At 39.6% G+C, this 22,444-nt stretch overlaps 1 protein-coding gene across 7 annotated transcripts in view; it reads right to left on the bottom strand.

Annotated features, from left to right (window-relative positions):
- dtnbb (dystrobrevin, beta b) overlaps positions 1-21,975 on the bottom strand; it is a 36,314-nt gene extending 14,339 nt beyond the window's left edge. For 3 of the 7 annotated variants that reach the window (XM_051389438.1, XM_051389435.1, XM_051389439.1), the window contains exons 1-11: positions 21,797-21,975; positions 19,134-19,180; positions 17,503-17,570; positions 17,169-17,249; positions 16,812-17,025; positions 14,269-14,354; positions 13,747-13,901; positions 13,552-13,657; positions 12,864-13,030; positions 10,012-10,136; positions 2,627-2,701 (exon numbers count right to left, since the gene is read on the bottom strand). In XM_051389438.1, the coding sequence (XP_051245398.1) occupies positions 2,627-2,701; positions 10,012-10,136; positions 12,864-13,030; positions 13,552-13,657; positions 13,747-13,901; positions 14,269-14,354; positions 16,812-17,025; positions 17,169-17,249; positions 17,503-17,569 (1,076 nt within the window). In that variant the 5' untranslated portion in view covers position 17,570; positions 19,134-19,180; positions 21,797-21,975. Of the gene's footprint in view, positions 1-2,626; positions 2,702-10,011; positions 10,137-12,863; positions 13,031-13,551; positions 13,658-13,746; positions 13,902-14,268; positions 14,355-16,811; positions 17,026-17,168; positions 17,250-17,502; positions 17,571-19,133; positions 19,181-21,492; positions 21,594-21,796 lie in introns of those variants that run through there. The other 4 variants (XM_051389441.1, XM_051389442.1, XM_051389437.1 and 1 more) reach the window with 3 other exon arrangements.
- Between the last annotated feature and the right edge of the window lie 469 nt (positions 21,976-22,444).

Here is a 22,444-nt window from a genome sequence, read left to right as displayed (position 1 = left end):
ACTTGCAATGCACGGTGATATATCAGACAAACTCTTCACGCATGTAAACAAAACTCATTTGTTTGTTTTTCCATTAAAATCAGCTTGGAGTCATTAATTATGATGGCAGAATTTTGTGAAATGATAACAAAATATCATCCTTTCATTAAAATACAATTCCAGTGAAAATCAGTCATTGATTATATTGAGTTATTGCCGACCCCGACTACTTCCATTTGAGGTGTTAAGCATATTTTATCGTGGTTATTTTGAAGTAAAGAGAGTCAGAGTTAGTTTATTCACCATAAGACACACAAACTAATTATAAAATGTTTTATTCTAATCTTTTATATTAAGTATATGTCCTTCAATTACATATTTAGGAAGTCCATAAGTCTTACATAATGACACCTGCTGATAGAAACACAAACGGCTCCCCTCCTGGCTGACTCACATTTGGTCAAATTCTCAGTTAACTCTGAATTAAAACTCATCAAGCTCAAGACATTTTCTTTTCCGTTTTTTTTTAAATTTTATCTTCTGCCGCCGTGGTTCTGCATGACTAACAGGTAATAAATTGCGGTTCGCCCTTGGAGGACCGGCTAGTGGTGAGCGATTGTCTGTGAGAGAGCGCGGTACAGGGAGGAAGCAGATGCCATGTCAGCAGAGCAGACAGTAACAGAGAGCAGACTGTGATGGAGGCTGGAAGCACAAAACGCACAAATTTTTCAAACAGGGTGCATTCAGTTTCGACTCTGCACTGATACGCAATCCTGAATGTATTTTGTCTCTGATTAAAAGTGGAATCTGAAAGGGTCAACAAACAAGGACAGCACCGGTGTTGCTTTTTAGTTTTGGGGCTCTTGAACTGAGGCAGAGCCACAAGGAGCTTTGCATTATTCAGCAGTAGCATCTTTGACTCATAGGCCCTTCATGTGAAAGCAGGCAGGCCAGTGCCGGGTAATTATAACAATAGATTAATATTTACAAACCAAATGTGACACAGCGAGAGGCCGGTAGGAACTGGCCTTCTGTTCTCTGCAACCAAAGGCTGCTACTTCCCTCCTCATTCAACACCTTATCTACCGGTATCCACACTGACTCTCTACACAAACTATTTTGAAAAGCGTCACGGTGGCTTAATGCACAATTTCTGCCCTAAATATGGCAGCTTTGTACTTGTTATGCCCCCCCAAGGCAACAGCATCTTCAGTGCATGACATCTTCCCAAAGCAGCTCTGACTCACAGAGCAAAATGTCAAGACAAAGGTTATCAGGCTTCTTCATTACTGCCACACTGAAACAAACCTCAGGAGAGCATCGCCTCGTTCTTGTACATGCTGGAACACGTGAGGCCTTCCACTGACCTCCACGGGTCTGGAACCAAGGCATGGTTTACCGCCTTGGGTGTCCCTATCTTGTCAGCTTCCTTCAAAACCTGCTCTGATCTTGATACTGTTAGCCCTTTGAGACAGGACAGCACTGCACAAAATGTTCATCTCGGCAAGAAACTTAATCGGGTATTGATTGTTAGCGTCTCATTTTCCTAAACAAAGAAAGGAAAATTTACAGCAAGGTTAGATAATTACAAAAAATGTAACATCAATTTCTAGAGAGAAGTAAAAGAATATTGGCAGATTTGTATGTTTAAAACACATTCTAGGGTTCAGTCTTGCTGTGATGGACATTTTTTACAGTGTGCATGTTGCCCTTCAGCTGGGAAGGGTCCTTGGTGTAGTACTGTATAATAACACGGCACAGAAGAGCACAAGTGGAAAAAAACAGCCAACAGACAGACTTCATTCAAGCTCTTCCTGAATCCTCTACCAAAGTCTCTGTCTTGGAGTTCAATCAAACAACTGATCTTAAAGAGAGACACATGCAGGCCTCTGTTCTTTCTGTACACCAGACAGTAACGTCTCTTCCCTTCTAATGTGCTTCGGGATGTCCTGAGTCCCCGAGCAGTCCCATCTTGCAAACACAAATTGCTGGAAAGATGCGATAGACAGACACAAAAGGAAAATTCGCCCAGCACAGACCTGCAGACCGGAGTGCAGATACATTACAGCCGCCTCAGAGTGCTCTCCATTATCGAATTCATAACCACAATGGTTCATTACCACTGTGAGTAAATAATAATAGAGGTGGCCTTTAACTGAGAGAGGCTGAAATGAGAGGACAATTAGGCTGCTTTCACAGAGCCCTCGCCTGCTCTCTGCTTACACGATAAAGCTCCAATTCTATCATAATCTATTTGTCAAATCAACCCTTTAAGTAGGAGTGCTCACATATTCTTCATGACAGCGTAACAAATTTTCCTCTAAAAATACACTCACAAGGGCATGCTGCTCAGATGCAAAAATGTGTGTCAAGTGTGAGAGAACAAATAACATCTGTAGTCTGATTTGCCGTGCTATCCTTGTTTTTTCCACTCATGGGAGAGAATCTGTCACCTATTCTGAGCACAGAGTGAATTCTGTGCGTGATTAAAAGAACTTATTTTGCATGTGTGTAACTTAAAGTGACATTTTGTCATCTAAAAAGAATATATTAGAGGTAATAGTCCCAAAAGTGAAGGCAATTCTGTGGAATCATAAGAATAATATCTTCAAAAAGACATTGTGCATTATGCCTGGGGAGTGCTTACCTTTTGGTAGGAGTAGGTGCCCCAGAGGACATGAGCATTGTGTCGTTCATGTTGTTGGCCACTGGTTTCGGCTGACTAAAAGACAAGATTAGAGGTCTTTAATGCTACACTGCAGATGCCTGTGGTGCTTGTCACCAGGGAATGGAGTAGAGGGCATTTGCATTTTATTAGCAATCATGAATCAGCGATCTTGACGGCAATTTAATCCAACTGTACAAAAGAGGGTAAGAGAGGAGGCAAGGGGGATCATTATAAACTACTGAGTGTGCTGCACAAAAGAGGCAACATGTTGTACTTGAGTTAAGTTAAAATTGTAGTAAAGTAATTGACTTTTCCGGGAACAGCAATCTAAATGTTTTTAGGGCAATTAGCTTCAATCTAATTAACATGAGCAAGAGCAACAACAGCAGACAAGAAATCTAATTAAACTGGAAGTCTGTGAAAAACTAGGAAAGGTGACATTGTGGGAGGTAATTTGTGAGAGTAAACAAAGCCATGGGGTCCATCTGGCAGCTGAATCAGTGGCCCCGGCAAGCTCATCGGAGCCCAAGCCCCCGGACCACAGAGTCTCATTAACGGGATCAAAATATCACTCTGCACATCTCAGGTGATCTCAGCTTCACACTTCACCCGGCGCAGCAAATAGCAGGCACTCGCGACAGCACTCGATTTCCATGTCTCTGTAGTTGCATCTCTTCCATCTGCACATAGTATCTCTTTGTAGTTTATCAGCCTTGATTCTATTGTAACAGTTTTATTTAAAGCGCTCATTACCACATAAAAGGCAAAGCACCGAGCAGCATTGTGTCCTATTATGCTTATTTGTCCAATCAGCATTTCTGACCAAAATCAAACTATTTATATCCACATTGTGCAGAATACTGTTATCAGCATCAGGCACTGAAAGCCTCTTTTTAAGCTATGGTGCCACAAAGTGCCTCAACAGCAAACATAACATTCTGTATATTATTGTCCTACTAAAAAACAAAAATAAGAGCAAGAGAAACTGCATAATTTTTGGATCGCTTAATTGTATTCAAATCATTGGCATCGTTATTTGTTCACAAGTCAAATTTCATATTCCCTGCATTCATGTGGATGCTTGTGGGGTTTAGCGTGTTCTTTTTAAAGACAAACTGCAATTATTTATTAGTCCATAAATTTGAATTTCTCTCAGGACAAGCCTAACAGATTCAAAAGAAAACCGTGGACAGTCCTGCATGAGTAATTCATCAGTCCTAATTTTTTAAGTTCCTTGGTCCATATGCACAAACACAGTCCTGCTAATTCTTATGTTTAAAGCAGTAATCTAACAACATGAAAAAGAAAAGCAACTGTCACTACTCAAACCTGCACATGCTGCCTTCTAGTCCCCCTTCACAGACAGACTGTGAGCACAAACACTCCAAGTAAAAGCCCATGTGAAAAATGTTTACCTCTCGTTTAACGCTCATTATGTTACAATAATCCACCCCGAAGGTGAAGAGCTCCAGACGGAAGAGGCACCACACTTACCTCTTTGAGGAGAGAAAGCACCTGTCTGGCTGGCAAAATACATCCAACTGCTGCTGTTGCCAGATGCCTAATCTGCCCTCAACTGAGCAGGCGAGCATCTCAATGTACTACACTGCTGCTGTCTCCAAGGAAACTCGGCGGTCACGTGACTTTATGACGACGTAGATTCCACTCTCTCTCTCTCTCTCTCTCTCTCTCTCTCTCTCTCTCTCTCCTCTCTGTCTCTCTGAAGCTCTCTGCTCTGACTCTGTCTTTTTTTTTACCTCTCTCTAACACATAAATACACACTTGAAATTAGGGAAAAGCCATTTGCTCCAAAAAACAAACAAACAAACAAAAAAAATCAATTACAACCTCTAAAAAAATCCCAAATCTATTCTCATTCTCTCAGGAGAAAAGCATGTAACAAACTGGCCTATACTAAAGTCTATACTATAATTGCATTTACATATCTTCAGTGAGTTACATAAGTCAAAGCTCTTCACAGCTATCTTTCTATAAATAATCATCAGTCCCTTTCAAATACACCAATATAACTGCTGTGAAACAGCAGGGCGCCATAAAAGAAGAGCTTCTTCTTATGTAAAAGCTTGACAGCAGAAGTATTTCATTTTCCTCTTAGAATTTGGATTAATCCTAACGGGCGTCCTAACTCATTCCCGTCAGTGTCTGCAGCTTCGTGGTTCACTGACTGAAGAAATGTTGATTAAGGACGCGCAGTCCAGTCATTCAGCTGGTGCCTCAGAGGTCAAATGGGAGTGAATTGACACAACATTTAGGCACTTAGAGATCAAAGTCTGCATTGCGCTATGCCTTGTGCTACCTGCGTGCAGTGAATGACAATGTGCCACCCTTTCCTTGTACTTGGTAGTTGGCAGGGGTACAGGGAAAATTAAGTCTGCAAGAGCTTCATACACACACACACACATACACACACACACACACACACACATACACACATTCACCTTATTTCTGACAACGACGGATGCATGGCTGCCTTCAATTGCCCTCAGCCGGCTAAAAATAATACGCAAACATGAAGCATCCTCTCCTGCTGGCAAAGGTGCTCCTATTTCCCCGGGAGGCTGTCAGTACCTAGGCCATAAAAAAACCCCAATGGATCACGCTCCCAGAAAAGTGAATTACATGCCTGTTCTCTCCATTTTAATGACATTGATGGAATTTGCATTGACCCGGAGAATAAAAAAAGATGTAAAACAGAAGAAGGCCTTTTGAAAATGTTAAGGGATTTCTGGGGATTATATAGAGAGTGGAAAATTGGTTGCTAAATATTAAACATGGCACTGAAAATGTGACGCTATAGTGTGTGTTCCACATTAATGCAAAGTACGGTAAGATGCCTATTTTCGACTCCCAGACTATTTCGGTGCTTAAAGTCTTTTGGCAGAAGCGGTGCTAAATCTGAAGGTAAGAAGCTGTATCATAGATTTAAAGTTCCTGAGACAGACGGTGCATCCCAAACCTATAACTCCTCTCCAAAACACAAATCCCCAAGAATCTCGCTGACAGTTTGAGTGGAGGGAGAAATTCACAGCTCAGCTCGCTGTTAGTCTTTGCTTTCAGACGCCAGTAAATATTTCAAAACAGTATCAGAATAGATACACTTTGTCTGAAGACGGTGCGAGGGGTTGGACAACTGGGAGACTCATGTCCGTTCGATTTGGGAGTTTTGATCAAACCTGACGCTCTACCCTGATTCTGCCATTATTACTCACTCACAGGCGCTTCGTCAGCCTCTCACACAAACACATACACACCTGAGACACCACGCTGATGGATGTCTCCTGGTTCACAACATTAAATAACACCTCTTCACAGACAACATTCATCAGGATTGGCAACTAGCTGCACTACTTTTAGAATACCAGCAGCACATTTCTCTCCGTGCTATATACCATCAATAAATTGAAGTCAATGTAGAAGAAAATTGGAGGCTTGGCAGTTTTCCTGTGACTAATTATCTGAGGGATCCAGTTTGACGGAAGATTTCTGTAGCCAGCAGGGAAATCAACATGGGAATGGTAGGCGGAAAATTACTGTATTCAGCCATAATTTCCCTGAAATAGGCCGTTAACTAATGGGAATTATTCCATTAGTGCCAGCTCGTCCTTCCATGGCTACAAAGAGTGCAGAAGATTTACAGTCGGTATGTCGGATTAAAGTAATGGTCAACTTTCTCGGAATTACGCTCATTTGCTTCCTTGCAAACAGTCAGATGAGATGATCAATACCGCTCTCATATTTAGCTGGTAAATATCAAGCTACAGCGGGAAGCCAGTTAGCTTAGCTTAGCATGTGAAGGTGCATGTGGATCACTCAAGTTAACAGCTGCACAGTTTGTGTTTGTTTGACCCATACAGCATATGCAACAATGGGACGCTAGCTGTATTCTACGTAGCAGTGGACGGGGTGTTATGTGCCTGTTATGGCCGGGTGCAGTGACCGCCTGGTGGTTATAACACAAATTGTTGCTTTAACATATCTGTTTTGGGTGGATTAAACAAATACGTTAGTGACATATAGGTACTGGTAGGTGGACTTTTTTAGCTGTGGAGCCAGGCTAACTGTTTCCAGTCTTTATATACTCCATATAAGATAAGATAAGATAAGATATGATATTCCTTTATTTGTCCCACAATGGGGAAATTCCAATGTTACAGCAGCAAAGTGGATCGAGGACAGATGTGAGAATATTGATCTTCTCATCAAATGTCCCTGTAAGCACAAACTTTGGTTTGTACAGATTAAATAAATGAGGTATAACATGTTAATGTGTGAGCTTTAGGTTGGTAGGTATCCTGTAACATTCGAGCAGAGCCAGGCAAGCTGTTTCCCCCTATTTCCAGTCTTTATGCTAAGCTATGCTAACTGTCTGTTTGCTGTAGGCTAGCTTTTAACCAACAGTTATGAAAGACAAACTGTGTGGTATTGATTTTCTCATCCCTTAAATGTTATAATCTCAAAATATGTGTCACATTCCAAACTGATAAACAAAATAAAATCTGGATATTTTGACTTGTGTGTGTAAAAAATAGACTCTCTGGCATCTCTTTGGATATGATTTGTCAACAATATATTCTGCAGTTCAAAGACATGCACAGTTATAAATATGGAAGCATTAAATCTGAACCAAAATTGAGAATAGCAGTCACTGATGAATACATATTTTGAATGGTTGTCAGGTTTAAAAAAACATCTTTTCATGGCACGGTTGATGAGAGCCGCTACTTCATCACCACACACAGATAAAAAACATAAATGCTTTTTGAACCAAAAATAGACCTTTTTCCATCGTCAAAGACGGGGACTTTTGGTAAATACCTTCCCTGCGTCAAACATAACAATAGAGACGAAGAGCCATACAAACAAGTCTCAGGGGTCAACAGTCACATCCATTATCCTAAAAGTCAGTGAACACATACACACACACACCATAGTGCCACCAACCTTGAAATGCCATCTGCGAGAGCATGAGAATGCACTTTGTCCATTAAATTCTTAAAGGAGAACATAACAAGAAGTTCCTGGAATTTCTACCTCAAAACTTCCATTTAAGAGATCTCACAGAGATTATATACATATACTGTATATATATTAATACATATCAATATATATAAATAATCAGACCATTTACTCAAGTAAAAGTACCTACAACAATTACTATTCAAAATTCGTCCTATAAGCATATTAGTATTATCAGAAGAAGTATCTGAAGTAAAAGTACATTTTCTGTAGATAAATATCACCTGTGCATGGAATAATATTATATTTCTGTACTAGATTGTTAATGCTTGTGCATCACTGTGCAAGCTGCATTTTACAGTTGTAGCTGGTTGAGGTGAAGCTAGTTTTAACTACTTTGTATAAAGTTACCAAGCTTGATATGAAGTTAAATTATGTTGTGACCAAAGGGGGTTGCTGGAATAAATGCTGAAAAATAGTATAGTATACGAGGGACAATCCAGAAGATTACAGACTGGATTTTTGACAATTTTTATTTTTATATAATATTATACCATATTATATACAGATCTGGATACATTTCCATAGACCTGCATGCCACTGGATCTTTCCGGATACAGGCTCTCTGAGGGATTAATAATGGGACAGGAAAGAAGAAAAACAAAATTCTGTGACACAAATCTGTATGAATTTTTTTGCTTGTGTGTAATCTTTTCTTTTTCTGCCAAATTGGATCATTTGACCTGATTATGCTTCTACGAGTGATTCAAATGAAACCTTTTGAGAAGTTTAAAGGATAAATGTCTATGCCCAACTAGACACAAGCTTTTGCAATACATTGTATGTCATAAGATTATTACATATTTTTTTACTGTAAAATCTGAAAGGTAGTAACTATGTCTGAATGTAGTGGAGTAAAAAGTACAATATTTCCTTCAGAGATATAGGGTAGTATAAGTATTAAGTAGCATAAAATGGAAATACTCAAAATGACATACAGTTCTTGAATAGATGAGTCACTAAAAGACTTCAAACTGGACCCTTCGGTTCATGGAAAAATCATTCTGAGGAAAAGAATTACAATAAAAGGCCTTTGTGCAATAAAATCCAATATAACCAAGAGCCCCAAATGGACAGAACTCAATATTCTCTGGGCTTCCATCATCTGAAATAATCAAAATCGTAAAAAAAAACCAACAACAACCAAAAACCAACATGGATTACTGCTTGCTGAGGGCACTGGAGAGACATAATCCAAAGTAGTTTAGCCACAAATTCTATTTTAATCAATATTAATCTACTTGATGTAATTTCATGCTACACAGCCTATACCACGCAGGCTAATCCAATCGCCTCATCTCTCAGCTAGAGGAAAACAATTCAGGTTGTGATGAATTGTAAATTTATGCAAATGTAAACTTCATCTTAAATGCATAAGTTTGGGCACAATGCAGAAAAATCCTCCTGCCAGTGGGCAGAGCCTGGATGTGAGGCCCGATTAAGAGAAGATGGTTCTATCAGGCACTAAAACAGGAAATCATGTTGATGCATTTACGTTGTGTCTATTTTTCTTGGCATTCACTGAGCTAGTTTTTCACCCATCATGTAGCTCACTATCAATTACTCACTGACACTTGCCAGCAGCAAAAGCATATAGAGACAGCTTAGGTTTATGGTCGTGACTGGAATATGAAGCAGGATTTTGTTATGAAATGTGTCATGAGATATGTTTGAAAGCTCAAATGAGAAAGTTGAGAGATTTTTTTCTGTGAACGTATTAATGCCATGAACAAGCAAAATCATAAATCACTTTTTTTTAATCTGAAACATTATTAGATTTTGTCTTGGTGGAGGCCAAAAGCGTCAGAGTTTCGGCGAAACAATGATGAGAAAAATATGAAGTGACCACACTGATGTGGACTACTGCGGATGTATCTCGGCAGTGGAATTGATTATGGAAATCGTAGTATTTTTCAACTGAAATGTAAATGAGTGTGTGGGGTTTAAGACAGCAGCAGAATATAATGCATTTCCTGTAATGATTTCCAGAAGCCTCAAAGCCTGGAGTGTGAGATTTATACCAACGTCCCCATTTCATTGCCAACAGACTGATGAGGACGACTGTGCTGTTAACGGCTGAACCTGCATAGTATATCACCATTTCCATGTTAGCAAATAATCATGGGCTTGACACTTTCGCGAGATTGGGACTCTATCAGTCATGTAGTGATAGCGAAATGGGAAAGATGGAGGCAGTTACATGACAAGAACAGACTATAGATCGTGAGCACACTGGGCCCTGCTGTGCTGTTAATCAGCAAATCAGTTGGGTTTCCCTCATTAATGACACAAAGAGTGGTAACGAATGCTTTGGGTATGGCACTTACACAGTATGGGTGAGTTCCTGTGGTCTCTCAGCCTGCTCGGGGAACACAGGATGTGGCGGCTCTCCGATGGGGACGCAGCCTAGAGATTTACTGATTGCATGGCTCAGCTTTTTGGCCGGAGACTTCTGTGAGGAGGGCAGGACAAACAAAGTATCTGTCACCTTGCGTGTTGGATCCACTGCTGTCATCGTGTTGGAATAGTAGAAACAGCTTTAAGCTGTTTCACAAGTAATTTACATAAGTAGGTCAACTGTTTGTTTACTGTGTCAAAAGTGTGGATCAGCAGTAGTTTCTGCATATTCAGTGCTCGTATCTGCTACTTCACATGCAGTTTTGTTGGCTGCCTTGCAGTCCCAAAACTCATGAGTCCATTATTCTGCCTTCATGTCATATGGCCAGCTGAAGACATTACAGAGTTCATTGTGTAAGGCCGGAGATATACTTGCTTTTAACAACATGTTCACGTATGCATGATGGCTGCCTCGTGTATCCTGCATCCATTTGGACCGTTGGTTGTGTTACCTTAGAAATTAACGCAACAGCAAACCACCAAACAGTATATCTCCGGCTTAAAGGTTAAATATACTTTGCATAGACAACAATAGCATATACATCAAATTTGGGTTTAATCAGGCTTGAAGGATTTTTATTAGGTGCCATGGATTAACCATACCTTTCCCAGTTTCCTAGTCCTAATTTCAATTTGAATGCTATTTACAAGTTTAAAATTGGCAATCATAACATACCATACAATAATAGATAGAATTTTTGAAACTGTACTTTTACATACAGTATTATTATCACTGATTACCAATTTCAGTGTCAAATCTGTCAAATCTGACCAGAATTTAATTATTCAGCAGGGTCTTTGAAATAAGTTTTTAATAAATTTAACACTCCAGTGAAACACAAACAGAAACACAAACTAATGAATTCATTGTAGGTAAGGTTAGGCTTCGGGATAGCAGTCCCTTTAGGCAGGATGATCAGTGTAGCATGTGCACTAATTTAGGAAAGTGAAGAAAGCAAACAAAACATTGTAAAGCTGAATGTTGACCTCATAGTATAACGCAATACAGCTCAATGGCAACTGCATAACTGAACACTTTAACCTTCACAAAGGTAGGATTTATTGCAGGACTGTCTAATTAGAGTGCATTATTTTTAGCTAGGTGTACATAATAAACTGGCAACTGAGCATTTATTCCACATTGCTTCTACAGATGAGCTGCGTCCAAAATAGTAGAAATGCATGTGTGTAAAAACGTCAGTGAAAGCTGTAGTTTCGCGCTACTGTAATTAAAGGGTAATTCCGGTATTTTTAAACCTGTGCCCTATTTTTACATAGCTCGGGGTCTAAATGACTAATAGGTACAAAAGGAAATCGGTCACCACTAACCAGGCTGCAATGTAGACCTTGGGGCAAATGTGCCTGTCCACTACAAGTGCTTTGTTTTTGCCACTGACTGGCTCAGGTTGTTATTCTAAGCGTCTGACAACATTATGGAAAGGATTCCTACAGAGATATACCTTTTCAGACAGCCCATTCCAATGGGGAGCTGAAGCTGTTATATTGCTCTCTTAAGAGCCACCAGACTCCTTTGACAAAAACAGTAATTTTACTTCGCAGAACATGGGAGTTGTTGGTCTACCACTGCCTCAATCTGTGAGTTTGTTTGAGTGACTCTGGAGTTTTAACAACCCTTTAAATCTATTTCTTTAATCTGAGCCTGTCAGTGGCAAAAAAAAACAAGCACTTTTAGTGGACGTACTGTGACAGGCACATCTCACCCCAAGATTTTGCTCCAAGATTATGTTGCATCCATTGCAGCCTGGTGAGGGGCTGTTCGGTTGAGGTGACCTACTGGAGCAATTCCTAAACTTTTTTGTACCTATTAATCATTTAGATCTCAAAAAAATTAACAAATAGGGCCCATATTTTAAAATACTGGAGCTGCTTTTTAAGACATCTAACAGGGCAAAAATATTTCAAGAAGACATTTTTTATCATTTTGTGTGACTTTTTGAGAAGGTTTTGAGATCTTTGAAATTACCTGACCTAATGAATAAAATTGCCTTTCCTTTATATAGTGCCATTGACCCTTACAATACAGACACAAACAAAAAGACAGAGTGTGGCATTAAGTAGCAGACCCAGCACTGGTCTCCCTCCTGAATGAGCAGCCATTTTTTCTGTCACAGCAAGAGAAATGACCAGTCACACTACCAGTAATCAGAATAGTGACAGATGGAAAATGCTGCCAGATACACAAACGAAACACTACAGGTGGTTGTAGCAGTGGAAACCAAATGAAATGTAGTGAACAACGTCACAGATCTGTTTCATAGACATACAATTTACATCAATTTGTCACAGAAGGAGGAAAACATCCAGAACAGATTCACCCACCTAACCTTCGTGATAAGTGTTATAAATGGTTTTTCATATTACAGACTGTTTTATGTTTCATGCACTCATGCATGTTATCCAAGTCCTGAGGCTTTATGAACACTCATTCTTTTCTGTGAAAAAACTGAGTGGGACTGGAATTGGATTTGGGATCCAGCGCCTGTGACTTCCCTTGTTTCGATTTATAACATAATGATCGAACTTTGGGGGAATGTGGCAACGCAGAAAATTCAATCAATACAATTTAATTTTCCAAAATGAGTAAAACCCCATATAATCCCTCTTGGATTGTTTTGAAAGGACAGGAAATATAGGGAGACGGCTGAATAGTCTGCTATGCTGTAAAATCATTCCACTCTCTCACACGGATATTGACTTTTGGATTGTTTAGAAAAGGGAACAACACACTGTAAAATTATGAGTTATCAGGGCTTTGCCTTACCCAAGATGAATGCTCCTTCATCTGGTGCTGGTTGCTATGGGGACCATTGGCATGGCCACGCCAGAAGCAGCTCTGACAGAGCTGGTAGCCATGGCACTGTTGGCACCTATACCGGAAACCCATCATGCTCTCGCTCCGGCAATAGGAACATTCCACCGGATGGAAGACTGAAAAACAACAAAGGAGGGATTTTCTGTAAGAGACATCTTTACTTACAGAGTTACTAACAAAAAGGCAGAAGGAAATATTGTACTTTTTACTGCATTACATGTATTTTACAAATTAGATTAGTTAGATTTGGTCTGATTCCCCTTGAAATCAATGAAACGCTGCGGTGGAAACACTACCACTATTAGCGATAATACATCTGTACTTTTAATTAAGAATGAATAGCATCAGAAGATGTCTTCATTTAAAATTATTTCAAATTGGATGTTATAACATTATGATTTATATAAAAATATTGTTTCATATAGTAATCCAGGAATTGTCATTGCTCCTTTATTTCTTTCTCTGGTCAAGTTCTCATTTGTATGCCCACTTGGTGGTACAGAAACTGAATGTATATTTATCCATGACATTTTTAAGTATTTATTTTGTCTCTCTGTTCGCATGCTAACTACTTTTAATAAAAATTCCAGTGTGGATGTACAGTGTAAAAATAAACAGTTGAGAGTTCAGATCTTACCATTTTCAACATTAGCAAGTCGGTGCATGAGTGGTAGCCATACGAGGCATTGAGGGGGAGGATCTGCCATCAACACATCCAAAAACGTGTTCAGCATGATCTTCTTCTAGATACAAACACACACATGCATGCATTAAACAAGAAGAGTAAATGTTTAAAAGACGAAGAGGAAGAAAAAGAAGAACCTCCTCATACCTGCTGAGGGAAGCACGTCCGCACTGAATGCTCCGTGTAGCCAAAAGAAGGACCCTCAAACACGGCTGTGGGGAGTTTCAGCACCTCCCGGAGGAACTGATCGAACTTTGCAAACATCATGACTCCACTTGAGTCAGAGATCTGTGAGAAAATATCTGAGAGAGGGGAAATGTCAGACTTATTATTCTTAGCAAAAACAGAGGGCAAAACAGGCATTTGACATTTCTGTAGATGTATATTATTGATCCACAGTCCACATACTCTGCAGAGAGTTAAAATATGCACAGCTAAAGCAAATTAATTCTGCTCTGTATACATGTTCCAACAGTGCCCCTGTGTGTTTAACTCCAGCAACTACATGAAGGCAGTCGCCGTCTCAGGAAACCCAGATACATTCAGGTAGCCATGACATCAGATTTTAGAAAATTAGGCACAAATTATTAAAGCTTATTTAAAAATGCTGCTCGTTCACATATATATGTCCTGACATGGTATGTGTAAAGTGATTCGACATGTACTCACAGCGTAGTTTGTCCACAATTTTCCCTCCACACATTGTTGCCAGCATGGCTTTCATTGAGAAAACTGTCAGCTTCCCATGGCTTTCACTGCAAGCAGAGAGAAAGGTTCACTGGGGTATTAAAGTGACAGGACAGTAAAGAGACTTTGTGACTTTTTAAAGAAGAAATAAGTTGAATTTATAAGCAGTAAAATGCACCTTTGTTCAATTCAATACACCAGTGGTGGAAGAAGCATTCAAATCCTTAACTTAAGTTAAAGTACTAATACCACACTGAAATACTTGTTCCTTGTCCCTGTGTTTTACTATTATATGATGTTTGGATTTGGATTAATAATGCAATGCAATTGCATTGTGTATGTTGCATTTTACTGCTGTAGATGATTAACTTTGTGCTAATTTTAACTACTTTATATACTGTTGGGTAGTTTAATCGACAGCAATCCATGATATTCTATTAGATTATTTTATGTTTGTAATGTTGCTGTGCTGTGAGAACCATGTATCTCTTACAAGTCAACCTTTCCGTTTTCATTGTTTTTACATTGTTTCATTTTCTTAAGGAGTAGGAGGATTTTCTCCGCTCAATACAGGAACATTTCATCTTTCAGTTTATCAGAAAAATTCTGAATCAGCAAATCTGAAAATATATGATTTTCACTAGACAAAAATAATATGAAAAACTGTGATCCAAAAAACTTGTCAGACCATTTAAGTTGCCTCTGAGATGTAGTACCATATACAAAGTACTACCTTTACTGGACTGAATGTACTTAGTTACTTTCCACCACTGCAATACACTGACTGGTTTTGCCACTACAGCCTTACTTGGTCTGGTATGACAAGTAGCTTCTGGTTGCTAATGTTTGCTTTGTGAGTTAGCTGAAAACCAACCCTTCTTGCTTGTACTGTCACCCTATGTTTTAGAATATAATACTATCCCACAACTGTAACTTGTAGCCACAGTAAAGTTACACTTTTATTTTGTTAATTTAACCTGAGAATTCTGCTAAGATTATGAATTTGAGATGAAAGCAGAGAAAAATGTGCACCATGATAAACACAACATACAGCAATGCATTTACCAGAATACGACTGAAACATATCAATGCACTTATGTTGCATCAAAATGTCAAAAATCATGAACTAAACCTTAAATCACAGATTAACACAGTATAGCCAAGTCATTATTAGGCTGCGTCAAGACCCTTTAAAATCTTTTTAATTCGCCAAGAGAGACCAGCTCTTTCATTTCAGATTCATTTAGCTCTGGCTTCCGAGCAGAGGTAACAGAGTACATGAAAGCTCCTCTCCCTAATTCAGTTTGGACCGCAGGGACAGATAGCAATACTGCTTCCTGTGATCGCAGACAGTCATTTCCACAAAGTTTCCCAGAGATACGGCAGCATGAATAATAACGGAGCGGGACCAGAATGGCCTTACAGATAAAAGTAAAGCAATTGAATGGGTCAATGAATGGACAGGGCAGGCAGCCAATCAATTTGAGCACACAAGGTACAATAATGAGAGAGAGCTTTACGGTCAATAATAAACCTCTGTACTCCGGGATGCACAGTGTCTGGGGTCTGTAAAGCACAGAGCAGACATTAACAGAAGGGATCATAATACAGTAAAACATCACCAGGGATGCTTCAGATCTGTATTGGTTCCAACATTTGTCAGCTTATTGCCAAGATTTCTGAGACCTAAAACCTGGCTGGATGGATTGTTTGGGCCACAGCTACCATTGAGGACAATGAGGTCATGTGCTGCGTATTATTCTGGCAATTGTGGGACACATGGACAGTATTGTTTCAGCTGATTCCAGTATTTGACACTGCGTTAAACAAAGGATTCAGCTTCTTTTTTTTTATACCAGAATTTCATTCCTGGCAGCGTGCAGCGGACTTTAAAACATCATTTAAACATTTGTGTTGGGGAATAAAATGCTAACGGTTTATTTTATAGGTCTATAATTTAAAATCAATTTGCCACAAGTTTCCTGGAAAGCAAAAACTATGTAATCTGATACTAATCATAGGGAAAAGAAACAATGTCCTGTGACAGTATTTCATTCAGAGCAGGGCTGTGGATTAGTCTTTCAGTTCATACATATTAGAAAATAGTGAATAAATCATAATTTGATCTAAGGATTTGTCTTAAGACGTGTCGTTTTTGTCTGACCAGTAGTCCAAAACTCAAAGATATTTAATTTTACTATACTTCAAGAGGGAGAGAAGCAATTGCTCATACTGAAGAAGCTGGAACCACTGATAATGTTTTCAAATCTTTGCTTAATAGACTGCATAGACTAATGACGTTTCAGTTAGTTGAAAGAAATGTCCTTGAACTGCTCAATTTAAATAAAACTTGCAGAAAAAGTAATAGAACACTTTATTTAATACATAATGTGTGAAAAATCTTGACTTTGACTTTGATAGGCCACAAAAACGACTCAATCATGAACCAGTTGACTGTCAACAGGACATATTAAGTTACTTCAATAAAGTGTGGTGTTCCTCTGCACTGATCACCAGACCCATACCTGTCATAGGTGGCCACCATGAAGTTGAGCAGCAGGCCGATGGACTGCTCCACATTGATCTGGTGGGTGGTGGGCAACCGCTTGTTGAGCTGGTAGTAGATGGAAGACAGGATAGTCTCCAGCCGCGACACATTGATCTCAGCGTTGTGGTCCAGTGTGTTGAGCCCGTTGTCACGAAAGGCTTCGATCATGTTCCAGACATCCACCAGATGAACTGTGAGGGGGGAGGAGGGGAGTCACAGACAGACTGTGATCAATTAAGTCTGTATTCATGTTGGAACAAATGTTTCTATTGGTTACACGGTGTCATCACAGTTGAAAAGAGAGGAAAATCTTTAAGAATCTACATGCTCTTACGGTTGCATCTCTTTTGCACAAACCGGAGTTTGCAGGCAGTCCTGTAAGTCGACAGTCTGATTACATCGAAGTTCTGAGCTCCTGCAAAGCGAAATATCTCAGATTAATGCTACACCTGTCCAGTTTAATGAAATACATGTTTTTTTTCCAAACACAAGCGGGCTTACTGATGGTACATTCAAACACTATCACTGTCTTTGCGTGGGAGGAATTATACTGTAAGTGTGAGGCACCACGTATCTCCTGTGCAACTTGGAGCCAGTCAAAGAATTACATGAGCTGCAGCTGACTATGAATAGTGAAAAGAGATTTTCTCTCAGTCGACTCCACTCACTCATTTCCATGAAGAGCTGCCTCTTCTCCACCATGGCCTTGCCTCGTTTACTGCCTTCCTCGATCATTCTGTGGCACATCAAACAGCAGAGCATGCGATGCTTACTGTACAGACAGGAGCATGTTCACAAATGCCACACACAGCTCTTTTCATTGTCCAAAATCAATCACATACCCTGAAAATGAGGATGATTTATTATTAGTGCAACCGAAGAAAATGTTCCAGACTATGAGTTATAATTTTTGTGGGAAGAAGAGACATAAATATGATATAGAGGATCTGATTATGTGTGTATGTGTTATGTGGTCAGCTATATTGTACATGAGAGCTCCTGAATGCGGTATACCAGAGGATACAGTACGTTCTTTCATCTTTCTCATTTAGCCTGTACATCAAGGACTGTATTAGTCATCATTCCAACTGTAAAACATACAGATTATATGGCTTTAGTTGGATTTTTATCAGAAGATGAAAACCGCTATAGGGATGAAATTATTTGTTTTTCTGAGTGGAATGCCAAATGTAACCAATTTTAAAGACTAGCTAACCTAATAATCAGACTGATCTTTCAGTTTGTTTCACCTAATACACTCGCTGAAATATTAGAGATGTGGAGTGCAGCTGAAGATAGTGAAAACCAGAGATAAATCCTAATTTTATAAATTCAAATCTCTACCTATCTTGGCTCAGTTATACAGCAAAGTGTTGTGGGAAGCCAATACCAGCGCATGTGCTCGGTGGCCACTAAGAAAGTGTAATGTTGACAAAAATTAGATTTTTATCCAAAGCAATAAAGTTCCACATTTTGGGAAATATCCTATTTGCTTTCTTGCCAGTAGTTAATATAAGATTGATATGTCTGTACACTAAATATGAAGCTACAGCCAACAGCCGATTAGCTAATTAACATGTTATATCTCATTCAGTTAATCTGTACAAAAAACAAAAATGTTCAAACAACAAGTTGTGGTTTTATGGGGGGTTGTGTGCTGGAAGATATCTTAGTCAGGGCAATTTGTGTGTCAAACTATTTCTTTAAAGTGTGTTGACAATCTGTATTTAGCGTTAAAATCAACGCCACAAAAATGATATGTATGTATGAAGACTTTCCTCTTCAGGACGCAGTATCAGATGCTGGAGGAGGAACAAAGAGGACACTCATCTCTTGCACACCAAAGATTTTACATCTATTGAACAATTTAAAGTCTAACTTTTGTTCTGACGCCTGTTTTACCTTCAGCGTCGGCTCTGTTGTGTCCTTTCAAAAAGGATTCACTGTCTGATTTTTGTTTCAACATAGTACTCGGCAGTACTCCCTTTGAAACAATACAAGTGTCCTTGGTTCGTTCAATTCCTTCATTCATACTATTGTTTAGAAAGTGTCATCATGGATTTTAATGTTTTCTTCAGAGGAGGTGTTATTTTCCTTAAGCAGTGAACATTTTATTTTGAAGCTTCAACTGAAGGTAATTAATAGTAGTATCCATTTATTAGTGACATAAATGTGTGGTAGAATATACTGGAAAAATTTGTTGTAAGCCCATACATGACAGATACATTAGTCTTGTATCACATAAGACATCATTTTAGCATTGTACATTTAATTTTACAAAGATTTAAAAAATATTTACCTGTCGCTGGCTGAATGTCAAACAAAGTGAAGCCTTAAACGCCGACCCTGCGGGGGGGAAAAAGCAATATTGAAAGAGTTAGCGAGGGTGTCTTTTTCGACTTGATGTCACCGTTACTGTGAGAGATGAGCAATTCCTCGCTGACAAAATGTAGATGACTCTTAAATAAGTAATTAACACCTCCCCTCTCCCCCTCCTTCGAGGACTTCATTAACTCTCAATTTGTGCTTTTGTTTCCCCTCCCTCTCTTCCTGTAGAGATATTGGTGAGCTGGCTGGGGAGCACTCCAGCCTCCTGGCCTGTGCAAATGATAATTCCCCATGACGTGCCGCTCAGCAGTGAATGCATCCTGTGGGCTAATGACACCGACTGAGCAGCAAAGAACCCACTTAATGATGACCGACGCAGAGCACATCACAGCTGGCCAATGAGTGAGAAGCCCGGGACGGCCTCAGACCGGAGGACCCAGGCACCCCAAAAACATGTCTGGATCACATCAGGGTGCGTTCACTGACTGTGGGTTGGGATCAGCTGACCAACAGAGTGTGAGCGAAGAGGCCAGGGTTCTGCTACGTTCAGGAAGTCTAAAAACAGGGAGAATTTTTCTATTTTTGGGGATTTTTCTTACGCATGAAGCCTTGTTTTAGAGACACTCTGACGGTGATCTCTACTGTTATGACAGAGGTCCTTTCCAGTCACTAACTTGCTACTCTGGCTTGTGTTGAGTGGTTTTTATTACAGGTTAGAGGCACCAGCAAGGGTCTTTAAAAGGACCCCATCTACTGAAATGAAGTGGTATTCAATCATTATTTCTTATATAATTTAAAACAATAGGTAATAAAAATCATTATTTACATGATCAAATAATCTTTTTCTCACTTGTTCAAAAACAATAAGCCCATCACCAGAGCTGCAATGATTAGTCAATCAACAGAAAACTAAATGGCAACTATTTAGATAATCAAATTTAACATTTACTGGTTTTTTAAATGTAAGAACTGAATACTTTTCTGTGTCATATAGTGAATTTAATACATTTGGGTTATGGACTGTTGGTCGGAAAAAAGTAAGACGTTTAAAGACATCACGTTGGGTTCTGGGAAGTTATAAGGGACATTTTTGATTATTTTCTGACATTTTTAGAAACAAAAGTCTTTAATTAATTAATTAATTGAGAAAATAACCGTAAGATGAATCCATAATGAAAATAGCAGCCCTGCCCATCACTATTTCAAGGAGCTCAAGGTGACATATTTTAAGTGTCTCGACCAAGACCCTCAAAATACTGAATTTACAATGATATTAAAAGGAGAAATGCTTAAAATCTTCACTTTTGAGAAGTTGAAACCAGATAATGTTTCAAAAATCATTGTTTGTTGTGCGACTTATCAATTAATTGACTATTTGCTTCAGCTCTAATTATGACTGCTGCTTTGTACGACTGCAATAAATCACTTGGTGCTACATTAAACAGCGATTTAAGACAGCCGTATGGATCTTTATAGCTCAGTGGGCAAATCATGACAATAACTCAGGATTAATGGTCGACTTTGGCAACTTGAAAACACTTGGTCAGCCTAATCACATATTAAATGGGGTCCTGAATGGGGCAACACACACTGTATTTGTGCATTTTCAGGGATAGATGTGTTAGAGAAGCACTGCTGTACTTTTGGGGAAAGGGTAGAAAAACGTTTGCTATGCAGTGGGAGACCCAACAGACACATGTCAGCAAAATAACACAATGGTTCATTGTAAATATTCAGCCTGTGAAGTAACTGCAGAAATTCATGAGTAGGCAACTTGAAGGCCTTGAATTGGCAGGCAATCTTCAGAAAAAAATGTAAGCAGTACATGGCAGGAAATGACAGCTTAACACAGGAGTTAATTATATCATGCCAGATAAGGAAACAGAGACAAGTTCTTAATAATTCATAGACAAAATGAATCCACAGACCAGAGCACATCCACACAGACCAGAATCAGTGCGATAAAGGTCTGAATTCAGTGGGATTTTTACTCAATTACATTCACTCATTTGTCCATAAATAACCATAAACTCATAGTTATTTTGATGTCAGCCCTTTCTTGACACAGTGAGACTGTGGTTCTCATCACAGGCCCGTAAAGGTGCATTTTACAGTAACCGCACCTTCAGCTTCGAGGTAATGACAACATCCTTTGAGTCAACATAAGGACTCGGTTACTGCAGTACCTCCCTTCCACTGATATCATTCACTCCTCGGTTTCTACAAGCCTCAATTCTCACCGTGAGCAATCCTACAGCACTTATAAATCACTTCTGAAGCCACGGCAGGGCACAAACGCAGCCATATTGCTGATTTAACTGCCTATTTACCTTATTTCCGCAATGGGAATGGTGTGTCGTGATGCCCGTAAAAAAAAATGTGGATAAGAAACAATGGCAATCCTGCATCTTTTCAATTCTCACTGTGTCTCAGCAGCCGAATGAGAGGCATAGCAGGGAACTGGCCTTTTACCGGAGGGAAAATCACGCAGGTTGCGTTTAGAGCTTCACCATCATCATCATCATCATCATCGGCAGCAGCAGCAGCAGCAGCAGCAGCAGCAGATGGGGAGGATAAGTGGTCCAGGGTGAATAAGGAGGTTATTTCCTCCGTGATTCACAGCCGCACTCTCACCTTTGATGAATCCACGCGTGTGTCCGCCGACGTTACAGCTGTCCGAGCGATGAGAAACGGCTCGGACGATCCATCATCGTATTTCAAGCTCCTCTCCCGTTTCATTCGACTTCAATCTTGGGAACTGCGGTTGTAGCCGCACACAGAAATGTACAAGCGCCCCGCTCCGCGCGGCATCATCAGCGACCCAGCGGCAGAGGACGGCAGAGCAGAGCGCAAAGCAGGCACGGAGATGCCATGCGCGGCCACCTACTATACTTTACGCTTGTGCGCACGCACGCTGGTTAAAGGCGCACTACTACTATTGCTGCTTGTACTCTGAATGATGATCCTCAAAATAGAGTGGAGGAAAAACAAGAAACGCAGATTAAATTTGATTTAAAGGGATACTCCAGCTGTTTGCTATTGTGCTTTCATAAAGTCAAAAAACAACAATGAACAATCGAAGCAGCAGAGGATGAGATAGCCTGACTTTATAAGTCAAGCTCCAAATACACTGGATCCTACATTTCCCATAATGCAACAAACAAGCGTCTGTGTGGAAGTTTTCCCCCCATTCTGTAGCCTATTCCCATTTCAAATTAAATGTATTGATATCTGCAGTGTTAACATGGAATACTGTAGTGACCCTGCAGGCATATGTTATAG

This window comes from Dicentrarchus labrax, unplaced genomic scaffold (genome assembly GCF_905237075.1).
Source record: "Dicentrarchus labrax unplaced genomic scaffold, dlabrax2021, whole genome shotgun sequence".
Lineage (NCBI taxonomy): Eukaryota > Metazoa > Chordata > Actinopteri > Moronidae > Dicentrarchus > Dicentrarchus labrax.
The sequence above is the reverse complement of the archived record's forward strand: the minus strand, read 5'-3'. Positions and strand labels throughout refer to the sequence as shown.